Here is a 16,899-nt window from a genome sequence, read left to right as displayed (position 1 = left end):
TTTTCAATTTTTCCCTAATATAATTACTAAGCTCATCCATTACACAATAGGAAAGATGAGTAGTTACTATTGCAAAAAACACAGTCAAGATGTTTTTTGTGGGCGACACACTAAAAAACAAAAAACACGAATATGTGCACAACTGAAAATGACCAAATCACTGTTAGAGTGTTACTGGTTTCTTCATCCTTGTTGTCTACACTCATATTAAAAGTGGATCATTAATACATTAGAAAATACATTTTTGGTTAACTATCAGCTGTTAACTGGGATAAGATTTGCAGCTATTATCTAATACGCACAAAGACAGAGTCAATCCTGTTACTTTCATAGTGAAGGTAATAACAGATCAAACATCACTCCACAAATACTAATTAAGAGTTCAACTGGCTTCTTTCTTCATGATTAAGTGCTGGGCGTCTGGGGTAGAAAATGATGCATAGCATGTCAAACTTATATTAATTATGTGCAATAAGTTTCTCCTGCAAAACCTTAACTTAAGTGTCCTTTTTGGCACTTTCCATTAAAAACAAAACCCCACACATGACTTTATAAAATCTGCCAAAGAAGATGTGCTCATTTTTGCTTAAAGATCACAACAGTGGCTTCTGGAGCCATTTCTCCAGAGCTAATATCAAAATAGTGTTACTGTTTGTACTTTCACAGCTATAGAGGAGAACATTTCCAACTTTGATAAACTGAAGCATTACTTGTGTTCTAGTTCACGACAAATAAAGCAATGTATTCACTCTTGACTTTATTGAGTCTCGTCTGTGTCTGCTGCTTTATTTCATCTGATGTTTAAAACAAATCTTAGCTGAAATTCAATAGTGTGTGCAGGCCATAGTCTATTTTCATTTCTATAATGAGTTCAGCATGTGAGAGTGGCACTTCCTGTAGCACCTGTGGTCCACTAATGACGAGGATGATTTTATTGCCGCCAGATATAAGTCTAATGGACTTGTTCTAATCACGAACACTGTGCAGTTCTCTTTGTCTCTCTTAATAAGAGAATAACCTGAAGTAAATGCAATTATGCTCATGCTCTGATCCAAAATGTAATTGGACTGACCTTCTATTGTTAAATTTGCCAGGGATCATCATATCTATATATATATATATATATATATATATATATATATATATATATATATATATATATATATATATACATATATAACGTTTTATGTATTTGTTTTAAACTCTCCTAAGGATGGCTGTATGCAAACTCAGCTGAAAAAGCAGAAACTACACATAACTTTAACAACTTTACAGTTTCCACTCAAACTAGAAGTTCATTTGTGATGAGGAACATCTTTGAATAATCTAACTTTGTCATTGAGCTGCTTCTGCCATTCAGTGGCTCGGGCCTCATGCTGCCAAAAAGCCAGTTTGAGAGAGAGCATGATCCCTGATCAAGGGAAGCCCCCCAAGCATCCCTACAGCAAAACCCACCAGCACCCTTTTCCCACCACTGTCTGTTTATCATTACACTAGTGTTCTCTCCCCTAGTTACATCTTATTGAAATGCAACTTTGTAAGGGCCTCATTTAAATCTCTGTGAACTGTGCTCCCACTTGACTTCTACACAAGTTCAACATTACAACTTCAGGTTTATGAAATCCAATAATATTTTTTAACACAACTCTGAGGTGGAGGCTGAGGAGATGTAATCCTGAGGTGGATCAATTTTGTTGAGATGAATAATTATAAAACCAGTTGTACATACTACCCTAGAGAGATTTTGAGACTTCAAAGATCAACAACATGGTAAATGTTACAAATTATTGGTTAAATTTTCTTTTACAAACACTCAAATATATAGTAGGTACATTCAAAGGTAATCGATTACCAATAACACTGTCACAGTGGCTCGTTTTGAGGCATAAGATCTGTGCGGTTCATGGGGTGTATGACTATTTGGTCTCATATTAAAACATCTCAAAACCAGTTAGAAATACTTTCATCTTCAGCTGGAGTGGACTGATGACGCTGTCAATTACCTCATTTTTAATTTAGCACTGATCTCTTTTTTTAATTTACTTTCAGTTTCTCTTAAATATCACTACTGTGAAATATGGTTAAAACATTCATGCTCCCCTCTGAGAAGTAGATAGAATATAACATTGTATCTTTGTTCTTGCCCTCATATAACCCTGATCGTTGCTCACTAAATATAGGCCAGTTTTGCCCAGGCAGTTGAATTCTTTCTTACATAATTTAGTGACCAAAAACACTGTAAATATGTAACACGATACCTGGTCTTGTTTTTAAAATACAAAAGTTACGTCACTTATGTGACATGGCATATATATATATGTGTGTGTGCATATATATATATATATATATATATATATGATACACACACACACACACACACACATACACACATCACCCTGCTCTTTCAATATAACCCATAACGTGGGGCGATCGTGGCTCAAGAGTTGGGAGTTCGCCTTGTAATCGGAAGGTCCGACAGTCTCGATCGTTGTGTCCTTGAGCAAGACACTTCACCCGTTGCCTAGTGGTGGAGGTCAGAGGGCCCGGTGGCGCCAGTGTCCGGCAGCCTAGCCTCTGTCAGTGCAGTTGAATTCTTTCTTACATAATTTAGTGACCAAAAACACTGTAAATATGTAACACAGCCCCAGGGTGGCTGTGGCTACAATGTAGCTTGCCATCACCAGTGTGTGAATGGGTGGATGACTGGATGTGTAAAGCTCTTTGGGGTCTTTTTGTCCTTAGGGACTAGTAAAGCTCTATACAAATACAGGCCATTTACCATATCAGCCTTTTCTGATGCATTTCTTCTGTCCCTCCCATTAATTCAGTGGGTTGGGTGAAGTGTCAGCAATGAAAGGATTACAAGCACCAACCCTACTGAACTGATTGCCTTATTGCTTTTAAAAATGAATATTTTATGTACTTCAGCTTATTTTTTTTAAGCAAATATAACTAGATTTGAGCCCAGACAGTTATGTTCTAGGTGAAATTTAATTGTCCAGCTCATGGATACCTGTGAAACTAATCAGAGCCCAGAAAACACAAAGAGGCAGCTAGAAAATTAGCTTTTAAATATTAGCATAAATTGAAGAACTTCACTAGAGACAGTGCAACAGTCCTTCAATACGTTTAACAGTATTTGGGGTTGTGTTTTATGTAACATAAACACTGTCAAGAGCATTAAACCATGCATGATATTAGTTTGTCTAGTGTATACCTGAAATACAGGGTCATATTACACACAGGCACTACACTACTTTTACTTTTGCCTAACTAACCCAGTGCTTTGGGAAAATACATCCATTTTAAACAGCTGTATTCTCTTAGTTTCCTGCTTGCCAGGTTCCACCTACCCAACACAGATTTCTAGCACCTATCATGAATGCAGGACAAAGTTAATATGATTCAGCAGCCAGAGTTGGTCACATTAACCACATATGTACATCAATCCAGTGTATAGTTTAGAAAGATCATAAAAACACCGCAATCATAACGCTGCCCCTGAATTTCCTGAAAATTAATATATGTTTAGAATGTGAGACCAGTGATGTCTCCTGGATTTAATTTTTTCTCATTTATGAAAAAGCCCTCTTTCACCTCATAAGTACAACACAAAATTGAAAACTGTCTACAATGTGATTAAGAAGTCACTCGTACAAAAAAGAAAAATCCGGCAGAGAATGAAAGCCAAGAATTAACAGAATTAATTAAATTGGGTTGTTGTGACCATTGAGTCCAATAGGTTGATCCAGCTCTCCCACTGCTCTCAACAACAAAGAATTATTCAGCTGCTCTTCCCAGGACAGGACAATTGAGAATGAACAAAATGATAACGCTGAATGAAAACAAATTACATGCAGCAGAAAAGTAAGTGGAAAATCGTTTAAAAGTTGTGGCTTATATAATGTTCCATATATTTCTAAAAAACCCTAATATTAGTTTCTTGACTGTTGACACTTAAGAGTCTGAAACTTGTGAGATCATTGATTTTTAAAGAAATTAGCAGAGACATTATGACTGAAATGAACTAAACTGAATTGAGGAAGGATTGTGGTCCGAGTTCGTCCTGCATTCACTACCATTTCGTGATTGAGAGTACAGGACGATTGGAAGTTGTATTCCTTCCCAAACACACATTACATCACAGTAGTTTTATTTATCTCGTGAATCGTTCTTCAGAAGATTTTGGATGCGTTTAATTGTAGGAATCTTCAGGGAAATTCTTTTACATTATTGATGTGAAAAAGAGAAACGGAAATGTAGACAGAAGTAGAAACAGAAACAGTGGGTGTAGAAAGTCACAGGTGGGACTCTCAATCACTCAAGAGTAACTCACCTCAGTGTGGAACGCATGAAAAGAAAAATAATTTTTAAACAACTGCATAAAGCACAATTATTAAAAACAAGATACAGATAAAAGAAAAAATAAGCCTTGCATTTAAGAGTATAACAATGGTTTGTAGTGTCTCAGACTTTCTTCTTTTTACTACTTCTTCTTTTTTACTTTTCTGTTTTTGTATTATTATTAATAATAATATAATCACATTATTTTATGATATACATGCTTGTGTGTACAATCTACACGATGTGCTCTATATAGATACTGCGAGTAAAGTTTTTAGAAGCTGAATCCACATCTTATAGCTGTAAGCATGATTTTCCATTTTCTGTTTAACGTGACATGTTCCATAATTAAAACTGTGTCATTTTCATTGGCTACTATTGCTGGCAGTATAGCCAGTCTACAAACCCCTGGCTCTCAGCCTGTCTTCACACTTTTCCACTCTCCTCTTGTTTACCTTCTGTTTTTACTTGTCTTTTTCAGCACAGCAGTTGATCAAAGGGTAAAATAAAACAAGCGGCCCTGATAGACAGCACTCTGCAATCAGAAAATGACTCATATGGGAGTGTTTCTCAGGTAAGAATGAAATCCATTTGGTTTTACCTCGCTGTCTCTCTAGTGCGTTCCCCACCGGGTCAAATACACAGTAAACAGACGGGGCTATTTTAACAGGTCTCAGTAGAGGCTGCTTTTTAAACACAAAGAACAGTTTTAGCAGTTTCTTTTTTTTTTCTTCTTGCTATGCGTAATGCATTACAAAGGAGTTCCCCTCCTTTATAATACAGAAAGGATCATTTTTGTGGAGTGAAACATCCAGCTCAGGAAACAAATACCGCATCATTAATTATCAAACAGTTGGGGATACAGTGATAGAAATAAGTGTAACTTGCCAGGGAAATGGGAAATCTTATCAGTTGGTAACCTATTTACTTCTAGCTCTGTCTGCAGTAGGGGGTATAAACAATTGTGCTGACAAAGATACAGCACTCTAGTATGGAGAGCAGCTTGTCAAGGAAAATGCACTATGAGGAAGACGAACACAAAAGGTTTTTTTTTTTTTTTTAAGCATTTAGGTTTTTGCTCCCCTGCTATATTCTGCTTCTCTCTGTATTCATCCTGCCTCAGTCTGGTTGAGACTTTCAAGCTATTTTTTTGCAGAGCAAAGAGTTCATCTCATTAAAGCTAGTGTAATTACAACAGGCGTGTCACGTTTTGTTAAAGCAGCAAATGGCCTTCTATTTTTTTTTAATCTGGAATTACAATGAAGCTTCCTCACTAGAGAGCATTTATAGAGCATATTAAGAAACCCAACAAAAAAAATGAGGAACAGAATGATAGAGTAATAATACTCTGTGACACCGAGGCTTAATTCATTTTGCAGTGTGCAACCAAGGATATCAGATGCTTTGTCCCATCATTCCATGCAGTGACAAATTACTTTTATGGTCTCTTTTTGTGCCTAACCTTTACACAGACATGCATAAAACACAAAGTACAAGGTCACTAACATCAGCCGCAAAACTCAATACTTCCAACTTCCAGTAAGACATCAAAGAGAAGGGCTTGCTCCTGCCTGACTCCCCTCACTGCTGATTTACTGAAATCTTTGCACTTGAGCCCGTTTGCAGCAGCAGAACAGGAGAACATCCTGTCAGCAGGTTTACTTCATTTGCATTCAAGAATCTGAAGATGTTGACTAACCAAATTTCACTATTGTGACTTAATGCTTCTGGGGTATAGCTGCATTCTCAAATTTCATTCTAAATGACTAATTTAGCTCTGCTTTTATTTCAGTCACAAGTATCAGCAAAAATAACTTGGGCGGCATAGAAGTGCAGTGGTTAGTAATTTCACCTAACAGCGAGAAAGTTTAGTGAGGTTGACTCGTCTCGTCTTTCTGTGTGCATGTTCTCCCAGTTTCTGCATGTTTCTGGGTACAATGGCTTTCCCCTGCTGTTTAAAGACATTTGTGTTAGATTAATTGGTAATTCAAAAGGCGACAAAGTCCTTAAAGTGTAGATGATGAAGGGCTGTATACATGCTTTGGAAAGTGGATGCTGTACTAAAAATGTCTTAAAATGCATTTCAGAAAGTACATTTCATCAAGCTATCAAGTGGCATTACACAATTAATGGACTGCAGGCAGGTCAGTTCAGCACTTGGACTATTCTACTATTAAGCCATGAGTAAAAGATCTAGGGAACACTGCACAGCCCAAAGAAGGGACATGGGCCCACCCTACTGTAGGCCAACCATCTGCAGGAGTTACCATAGCGGCCGCTGGGCGGTGGCCAGGGTCGGAGATCCTAGTGGACCGATTCCTGGCTCTTTAAACTAGCAACTGGGACTTGGAATGTCACTTCTCTGGTTGGGAAGGAGCGTGAGCTAGTGCATGAGGACCCAACTATTTTGAGTCTTGTTGGTCCCATCAAATATACTGATTACTGTGTTTCTAAGAAGCTAATTGCATTCTGATTGTATCTGCATTCTACACAGCATCCCAGCTTTTTCTAGTTGTGTTTGTATGATGTGTGATTTATGTGAAATTTGTATAACACCCTGCTAAAAAAGAACCAATGAATGACTGAGCTGGAAAATATGCTGTGTAATCCATATGTGATGTTCCAGAGATGCAAGAGCACAGCTGAAAATCGTGAAAGCGGTGCTCTGCATTGTTGCATTACTGTAGTAGAAATGTATCTTATGTAATCTATTACTTCTTAGTTCATTTTATTGGTCATCATACTATTACTAAAGCATTCATTTGCATGGCGTATGATCTCACAGACACTCATTTCAGCTCTCTGGAAATTGAACTGTATTTTGTGCATGCCTGTTATAATGGCTTAAATGGAATCTGGCTAACTGATTACAATCAGTCAAATTTGAATATATGATTATATTCTATGAATGATTCAATGATTATATAGAGTTATATAGAGACCAAAATGAAGCAAAGTTTCAACAGCCCTCACACTGCCTTCATTTATATGGGAGTCGTGTCTTAAGGAAGTTTGCACACATGGGGCTTCATCTGACAAAAATCAGAAGACCAAGACATGCCTTTTATGTATTTCAATATCAGTATTAATTGAAGCCGCAAGAGCTATTCAGTAATGACCTTCCAAATTTGATTCCCATCTTTTTTACAGTGACACTCCAGGCTGGATATATCCAGTAGCCACAGGAGCTCTTTATAATTTCTTCTGTCTCCTGTTACAAACTAGTTATGGCTGTGTGTCACTGCCAATTCCTCCTTCAATCCTCTTATGGAAAATTTAAACTGGGGAAGATTTGTTCAGAATTGGAACATTTTGTATAAGAGTGATGTGAAAGGCCTTCGCTTCGTTTGAAAGAGACTTCAGAGAGGAGAGCTGCTCTGAAAGCTAACTGTTCTGTGAGAATATTCTCATAGGATTAAGGATCTGACTGCTTGGATTGTACTGCCTTGTAGCTCTCATGAGACTAGCCACCGGCTTTTATGATAACCTCAGTCTGTTCCATTCCAGTCAAAAGGAAGGACGCAAGTTCAAATGAGATCTCACATCAACAATCAACATACAAAACTGATTTTGTCAAGGTTGTTTGATAGCTTAAATAATACAGCTTGCCATTAATAAATATCAGTTTTTTATGGTGATCTAATTGAAATACTTCAAGGAAATAATTTGTTTCCTATCAATATCAACTTTGTTCTTGGCGTTTTCTGTCAAAGACACACCCAAGGCAATGTTTAAAAATACAATGAGTGGTTTAACAAAAAAAGAACAAGAAGAAGAAGAAAAAAATGGGTATATTCAGATCAATAGTCAATGCTACATTTTATTCACCTTTGTCCTAATCAGGCTGACTTTGTGTACTAGGCTTACACAACCCAAGGGACATGTGTGAAAGCAGAAAAAAAGAAATTCAACTTTTAATAGAATAACATCTGCACATACTTGTAGCAACTTGCTGAATTGTTCCGGCAACCTGCATAATTAATAGCACACAAATAAAATACGAGAAATACTTTGAAAGTTTGAGAGTTTTTATCAAAGGCAAACAGAGAAAACACTCAGATTAAGTACCTTCCACAGGAAATTAAGTTCATGCATAAATTTAGCAAGGAAGGGCTGCATGTTCTCTTATATTTTCCCTCCATTCCTCAATGTCATAAGAGCTATTCGTGCTGGTCTATTTTGTTGTCACTTCCATTTCCCCCATGCTGTAAATATCTCCTCATTGTCAGTTTCAGTGTCTTGGCTAATGACGGGTTTGTCTCTGTTCTCCAAGGCCATCAGACCACAGTCCATGTTTTTTGTATTCATTATTGTCTGCCACACTACCTTTTAGTACGTCTAATGAGCATTCCTCTTTCACTTCTCCTAGTTTTGCTCACTCTGCTCCACCTCTGTCAGTATCTCTGGGGGTGCTAACATTGTCTTTATCTAGAACTGTGCTGCATGACTTTGCCTCTCATCAGGGTTGAGAAGATTTCGCTTATTTCCTGCATTTTCTCACTGAAATAGTTTTATAAGAGGAAATTGATTTACCACAACCCATAGTTCAGGCCTGTTTCTGTGTTGCATTTGTTTTTCCCCCCCACCCCACATCTCTGTCTAGTTTTCTTTGAAGTTCTCCTAAAATCTGCTTTGTTAGGTTTAGGCTCTAAAAGGTTGTTGGCTAGGCTTTGAAAGGTAAAGGCGTTTACTAAATTAGGCAATTTAATTGCTGTTTGGTTAAGATAAAGAAAAAGATCTTTTCATACCAATGTTACTTTGTGGGGGAAAATGACAAGTTGGTAGTGACAGCTGCATCTAACTAATGCCATAACTAGGCACATCACGCACCACCACCAAAGGACATCTTGCGCATAACAGACATTTCTGACAACACAATATTTAAACACAAACGCCCTATTTTTATTCTTCTGCAAAATTGTATGGATGGAATTTTAAGTTTGAGAGGGACCCATTTAATAACAGTGTGATCTTGTTGTGCAGTAAAACAAAACAAAAAATAACCGCTGTGGCTTGCCGCTAAAGAAGAGTAATCTAAAACTTAAAATAAAATAGTTTGTTAAATCACTGCATTGTCACAGAGCTGTGCAGCACCGGCCGCTTTCTTCCCTGTGTGAATCACAGCTTATTTACTTTTAAAGCTCTTCATTTGCGGCAGAAGAAATCCCACTGTGACAAGGATCCACAGCTGTTGTCAAACTGCTGACAACGCCAGAGCCCGCAGGACAAATCACCTGGCAGTGGTGTTTGTTATGATTACATTAAAATAAATGAGTTCTGTGAGCGTATTTTCTAAAAACATATTAAACTTTTAGGAAACCTGCCATCTCCGACACATTTGTATCTTCCCTTTAGATTGTTTAGAACAAACAAAATGAGAGTAAATAATGAATATCTGTATGTAATCCATAAACAAAAGCACAAAATCCTATCCCTGCTGGATCTGAGAAATAACTGTGGGCTAGAAGTGATTTGTAAACGGACTGTGCTTAGTCTCTATATCACAACACTCTACAGATACCATATTACTTAAAATGAAAACACGTAATAATTATTTTTAAACAACTTAATGAGTCAAAAGAAACCATTGATTCACACATATTTACTGCTATGACACAAACTAATGCATTATACATCGAGCGAGGAGGAAGCCATTAAATAACAGAGTGTGGACAAGTAGCTTTGTTAAATCCTGTTAAAATTCATGGTGAAAAATGATGAAAATGGTTTTTCCTCAGTTTGATGCTATCAAAGTGATTTTTTTATTTTTATTTGAACTTTATTGAATTTTACTGAATTTAATTTTATTTTATGTTTTATTTTTATTTATTTATTTTTGCATGTGTGTTGTTGCTGCCTGTGTTTAATTGAGTCATTTCTGTAACTGTGAGACACTTGCTGCTGCCTATCTTGGCCAGGTCTCCCATGAAAAAGAGATTTTTAATCTCAATGGGATCTTCCTGGTTAAATAAAGGTTAATAAAATAATAAATAAATATAATGAAGTGAATCCATTCAGTTTATCATAAAGAGACTAGACTACCAGGATTGTCTCTGAATTCACTCACTGAATTTAAAAAAAGTTACCTCTTGCCCATTTTACTGATTTGGCTTTTATGGGAATGATGTCGGCTGGATTAAGGAGAAAGATCTGCGTGTACACTTTGAGACTTTGTATTGAAATATAGTGGAGCAAATTTAACTGTTTGTCATCAACATAATAAAAATATATAACTTGCAATAACTGTCATTTTGGGTTTTCAGTTTGGAAGTGCATAAACACGACTTCCGACATGAAATCTCTTGATTTAAAATTATGCTCAGAGTTTATTTCAGTCATTTAGTCTATTTATTAAGAAACGTGATCGGCACATGAATTTAGGAGTTAACACTCTTCAAACACCAATCTGTTTCTAATTGTGTATTGATAAGGGTCTGTCTCTACAGGGAGCTGTTTTTGAGCTCTACAGCACTTGTTACTACACTACAAAAATCACCTTCTTCATGGTTTGAATTCATAATTCATAAATAATTGAGCCTTCACTTACAGTGTTGTTGACAATATTTTTTTTTTTATTGTAAATTCTGCCACTTGTTCATTTTTGATTGTTTTGTTCAAGTCAGTTAATTGACGAGCAGTTTTCTGCAAGTGAGACTGCTCCCTTATTTTCCAAGGGTTTGCCACAGGCCATTAATCCAGGCTTGGTGCCAGTACTGGGAGTGCTGGGTGACCTCATCCATCCATCCATCCATGTTCTGACACTTATCCAGGTTTGGGTCATCGGGGCAGCAGAGAATTCTCTTAGCAGAAAATCACCCCTCTACCCTCCCTGTTCATCTGGGAGGACAATGAGGGATTTCCAAGCCAGCCAAGAAATATAATCTCCAGAGTGTGTCCTGGGTCGGCCCCAGGGCCTTCTCCCAGTACCACATGCCTGAAACACCTTGCCTAGGAGGCATCACGGAGGCATACTCTTCAGATGCCCAAACCACTTAACTCTTCTCCAGAAATTGACAACTTGTCATGATGGGGTGGGTTGTATGTTTATGTTTGTCACTGGTGGGGTTAAGCGGTCTTGGGTGAAGAAACAGAATAAGATTGATTGATCTCTATGCCGACATGGAGATCAAGCGATCAAGTGGCATGGGCCTGGGACAGGGTTACCAGGTTGTCACTCTAGATCCAGGTCTGGTAGCTTTAACACATTGGACCCAGTCAGGCATAACCTAAAAGTGCTAATGGGTCTGCCATCCACCCACAGGAGTTCAGTGTACTGTGGATTGGCTGCTGGTCAGGTGCAGAGTCATTTGTGACATTAACAACAGTATTAAACAACAAATGAGCCAACGTAAAATAAAAGTTTGTATAACATGGTGTTGGTAAAAGTATGCATTATATATTTTCAACTTCATGTAATTTTGTTTGAGAGCAGTCCTTCAACTCTTATTGTTTAGCTGAAAAAACAAGTGTAATTTAACAGCATTACTAACTCATGTTATCACTTGACTCGCGGAGAAATGATCTGTTTTATTGAATTAGGAAGCTGTGTTTGCAAAAGAGACTTGACCTCCTCCAGATGCGCCACGATCTTAGGTTTTAGGGAACAAATGACCATTATTATTTCTAATGCTGATTAGAAATACATAAAATCTAATTACATCCCTGTCAGCTTTGGTAGTGAAGCTGATCATTTGTGAGTAATAAGCGCAACATGATATTTATGTAGCATGGATAATGCGCTAATGGGTGAGTGGTTTTGCTTTGTTGTTTGCAAACATATAAGATTGCCTGGTGTTGGCTACTACACTCGACCTCCTGTTGGAGCTTTCAGTTCAGCAGCATCCTATAATGCTTTTTCCACCCTAAAACAAATTAGTGTGGTAGAAAAAGATCAATATTACTTAGAAGTGAGGTTTTTTTCATGTTGTTATCAGTCTCTCTAATATTCATTTGAAGGGGGTTAAATTGCCTTATGCTAAAAGCAGCATCCTGCCTTTTCTTAGGATGGTTAGTCTGTGCTATTGTGTGTTTATTAATGTTTAATGTGAGAGTGACATTTCCAGTTTTGATCCCATTTTTGAAAAACATCTTTTTTGAGCTACTTAGCGAGGCTACAACCCCAAAACCGTCACAGAATACTGGAGCCTAGCAGCATACCTAGATGAAATACAATAACGGCTTTCATAGATGTATCTAGATATTTTGAAGTATAAATAACTGTGTGTTCAGGGTGGAATGGCTGAATTCATGCACTCCAAATGGGTTGTGGACTATTTGGATTCATCTTCTGTGAGTAATCAGGTTACAGTGGGTGCTTGTGAATAGATTCTCTGATTTCCAAAAAGCTTTTCTTTTTTCCTTTTGAGCACGTAATTTGTCATTTTCAACTTATCTTCTTTGTCAAGGTCCTTTTGAATCAGTGCTACTGGTCACACCAGAGTATCTACTGTTTGTGTTATTCCCTGTTGCTACTTACAAAACTTCAAATGAGCACATCTCTAGCTAGTACTGCGCATAATAATTACTGTGCATATTTATGATGCACTCTTGAATGTCCCCCTTATCAGGCCAACTTTTGATGCCCAGTAAAAAAAAGGAAAACAATTTAACTACCTACACGCCATAGGACTGAATATAGAAGTAATAACTAACAGGTTGATTTGTTTGTGTCTGCAAAAGAAAACTACTGCAACTGAGTGTAACCTGATACTGTTGAATTGCAACATCTTATCAACTGATGTTAACTGCTTCAAAATACATTTGCCTAATGTGTGTGTGTGTTTTTTTTCTTTGCCACGGTAAATCAAAAAAAGACCTCTGTAAATTATTCAGTGCCATTTGGTTAAAAGTGAATCCCCAAAGATTTGATCCTTGCACACTGCCTCCTTTGAGCTTATTTTTGAGAAACAACAGAAGCTCTGTGCAGCAGTGATGTTTGATTTCAGCTTTGATGGTGCAACAGTGTGGTGAAATTGCAAATAAATACACTCAGACCCTGAAATGAAATGTAAATGTTGCCTGACTGTATCAAAGCACATATGAGTTTATTTTTTCTTACAGTCAAACATCTCACATATGCAGCGCTGTAATGATTGTTTTAACCATAGCTCGTCAGCAAATCCATTGGGTCCGTATATTTATACAGAAATTAAGTGGGATCAACTAAGGTGATTATGTACTGTTGATTTCAAGTTGAATTTTAAATACATCTGTGTTGTTTTTGGAGGAGTTTGGATTTGTTATTCTTACACAACTTTAGAACTTTTCTTCTTTTAAAGTCTTTTGACTTTAAAACAATGTGCACCTGAAAGTCTCCCCATCATCCTTTGTTTTTTGGGAGCTTGAAGAAAACAGACATTTGAAAACAATGCCAACTGAATCTCTTAGGTTTCTTTAACGTGATTCTCCAAGTTCCGTTAGCTCACATTGTTTTTTAAAAAATTATTCTACCCAAGTTCAATTAAGTCACATTTTTAAAGCAGCAGGGACTCTTACGCTTTTAAGCTGAACCAATTTAAGATGATTTACAGACTGGATCCTGGGGCTTCAGCCCCGTAAGTCCTTTAAATAATCCAGGAGTGGCTGAGATATCTCTCATTAAGGAAAACCTTTATTGATTTCTCAATCTTTTGAAAATCATTGCCCTTCAGCTGAATCTTCCTGCTGAAGGTTCCCACATAATTTAGATGAAGAGTAGATTACATCCTGGAGTTTTTCAGCAGACTCCAGCCAACAATATAATAAAATAATATTTTGTGTAATAAAAAAAGGAGGAAGAACTAAGAGGTGTAAATAGGGAAATAATATTAGTTAAAAAATAGAAAATGCAGTCTCCAGTGTACTGTTAAAATACGTTGGAATACCAATGTTGTCTTCTTCTTCTGGGATTTAAAGATATATCAATTTCCTGAACTAGCTTGGTCCTCAAGTCAAAGAAGGAAAATGAAAACTTAAATGACGGTGTCGTTTTATTTTTGTTTTTTAGAAAGAAAATAAACAAGCTTTGATGTATAATAGAAATCATTTGGGATGAACGCTAACACGTACCCAGGAAGACAGTTTTCTTGTTTCTTTACTATAAAAAAAAAGACAAATACATTTTGAGAGCTAAATCCCAACACCTTAGACCCTCTTTGGAGCAGTTACGTTAATCTCAGTGATGACAACTGAAAACTTGGAAAAGAAGCCGTTACTTACTTCAGTAGACTAAAGCTGACACCGGATGAGCACAGTGGCATGTTTAAAAGCAGATGCTTAAATAAATCCTACTTAAAATGCTCCACTCACGATATCTGCATTCTGATGCAAACAGGACTGTGACCCTGGAAATGTGGCACTGACTGCCAGGAAAGTTATCTATAGATGTTAAAGGGAATTTCTTTTAGCAATTTATTTTAAGGGTGAAATAATAATGCCATTAGCAGCAGTGTCTCATTGTTCTATTTTGTTCTTCAAGACACTGATGAAGGTCAAGCTTAAATAGCTCCAGCTCCCTGTTTCAGCCGGAGACTCGCAGCTTAGCCACAGCTCTGGGAACTGGCTCACACAAAAGACTTACCCCACAATGCTGCTGGCCTAGATAGACACGCCAGACATACAAAAGGGTGGCTGTGCTAATTGAGAACAGATCTTTGCTACAATGACAATTCCTAAAGAAAAAGATTTGCCTGTCAGCTAAATTAAGTATTCAAATGGTTCCTGTCAATATTTGCCAACATGAACCTAATAGTCTGAGTTAAGACATTAAGCTTGGAGCCGCTGCCGACATTAAGACAAATATGTGGCTCACATCAATGACATTCATCAGCACAATACAATGCGAATACAGTAAGTGTTCAATCTGTGTTTGTGCGACTCGAGTTTGTGTCGTTCCGCAGTTCAAATCAAAGCATTGTGATAACAGCAGTTTGAGACGAACAGTTTTCCTGCAGTCAAACAGACATTAGGAGGATTTATTCAGAGGTGAGGTATGTTAAGTTTAAGATTCCCTTTCTTCTTTGTAAATTGATTTTCATTTCCATTTAAGAAACAACTTATAAGCCATCTTAGCTCTGAAAGGATGTCAAATCCTCACACTTGGTGTTCCGGTTACATCCGTTTTGAACATAAGCTCTTTCAAGTGAAATTAATCAATCTCTTTATCACTTGGGCAGTGTCATTACCCAACCACAGAGTGAGAAATGAAAGTGCTAATCGCACAGCAAGTGGGGCTTTTGTGTGGGAAGGCCAAATTTTCCTCCTCAAGCTGCTTTGCAAATGCATTTTCAATTGAATTGGTGAAGCGAACAAAGGATGAATTCTGAGTTTGCCTCAAAATTCTTGTTAAAAAAGAATGACATCAGCTTACAGTCCAGGTTTCCAAAAGGTGATTAATTTACAAAAATGTTAATAATTTCCATGGAAATTACCAAATGGATGCATAAATAACACACAGGAGATGTAAAACACATTTTAGGTGTGAGTGCATGTGAATGTGTGTGAATAAGGGATTTGTACAGCTCAATACGCAGCATGTTTTCCATTACAACAATGTGTACTATATATAACTGGGGCCATAAATTCACTAAGCATGCCAGGAAGACTATTTCATATGCCTCAATATCTTAATAACCATGCCACTCTGCTGTAACAACTGTAGCTGTCCTTGTCATTTTGGGTCTGTGAGTGAATACTCTACAAGAAAAAAAAAAAAAGCATTATTATTCTCTTCACCCCAGGCACTTGAGCCTGAAGGCTTGATGATGTCCAACTGCAGTCCAATGTGTGTCAAAAAAAGAAGGAATATTTTCCCCACAAAACTGGTTTCACTGAAAATGCATGTGTGCAAATGTGTGCTTCCACGTGCTGCGTATCTTATCGCCATGATCCTCAACAGGTTCAAAGAGATTTGACTTTTTAAATTACCATTAAGAACAAAATTATGTTGTTTTACATGCAAGCAGGTGGATTGCATATCTTAATTTAAATATAAGTCAAAACAGGACCTTTATTAATGCACTTGTAATAAGGTAGAATAAATATTTTACCTGCTTTCCATGAAAAATGGTGGTCTCTAGGATACACGTTGTCTAAACGGACAGATATGGAAAAGAGAGACAAGAGGAGGAAGAGGCTGAGGTAGCTCCCAGCTTGCCGTGTCCAGGCAATGACCCCAAAGTCATCTTTTAGAGTCATAGTCCAGCCCATTGCTTCCTCTCTTACTCCTGTGGAAGGAAAATGAAATTCATCATCAGCTCATTCATAAATATGATCAGAAACCTTGGCCACCTTCCCACTGAATCCTCCAGCCCAGAAATGTAATATTAGGTGTCACTTTCCAAGTCCATCAGACTTTTTCACACATGGATCATAGTGCCGGATGGATAAGATTTGACTTGTAAAACAGCTTTGCTGTTGTAGTTGATAGTTGTGGGATACTATGGCTTCTTCTCCACCTACATAGATCAAAAATAATTAGACAGAGTGGCAAGAGTATCTCAGCATCCCAAAGGAGGTGTGGAAACAAGCACTGATGGAAGGCGAGACTCTAAGCTTGGAGTAATACAGGGTATTAGT

The 16,899-nt window shown here is 37.3% G+C and overlaps 1 protein-coding gene across 2 annotated transcripts in view; it reads right to left on the bottom strand.

The window, feature by feature from the left end:
• thsd7ba (thrombospondin, type I, domain containing 7Ba) overlaps positions 1–16,899 on the bottom strand; it is a 183,885-nt gene that overhangs the window by 122,662 nt on the left and 44,324 nt on the right. For both annotated transcript variants that reach the window (XM_040027377.1, XM_040027378.1), the window contains exon 3: positions 16,371–16,547. In XM_040027377.1, coding sequence (XP_039883311.1) covers positions 16,371–16,530 — 160 coding nt within the window. In that variant the 5' untranslated portion in view covers positions 16,531–16,547. The remainder of the gene's footprint in view (positions 1–16,370; positions 16,548–16,899) is intronic.

Source organism: Simochromis diagramma, unplaced genomic scaffold (assembly GCF_900408965.1).
Source record: "Simochromis diagramma unplaced genomic scaffold, fSimDia1.1 OVJJ01000343.1, whole genome shotgun sequence".
NCBI lineage: Eukaryota > Metazoa > Chordata > Actinopteri > Cichliformes > Cichlidae > Simochromis > Simochromis diagramma.
Note: the sequence above shows the minus strand (reverse complement) of the source record. Positions and strands in the feature narration are given on the sequence as shown.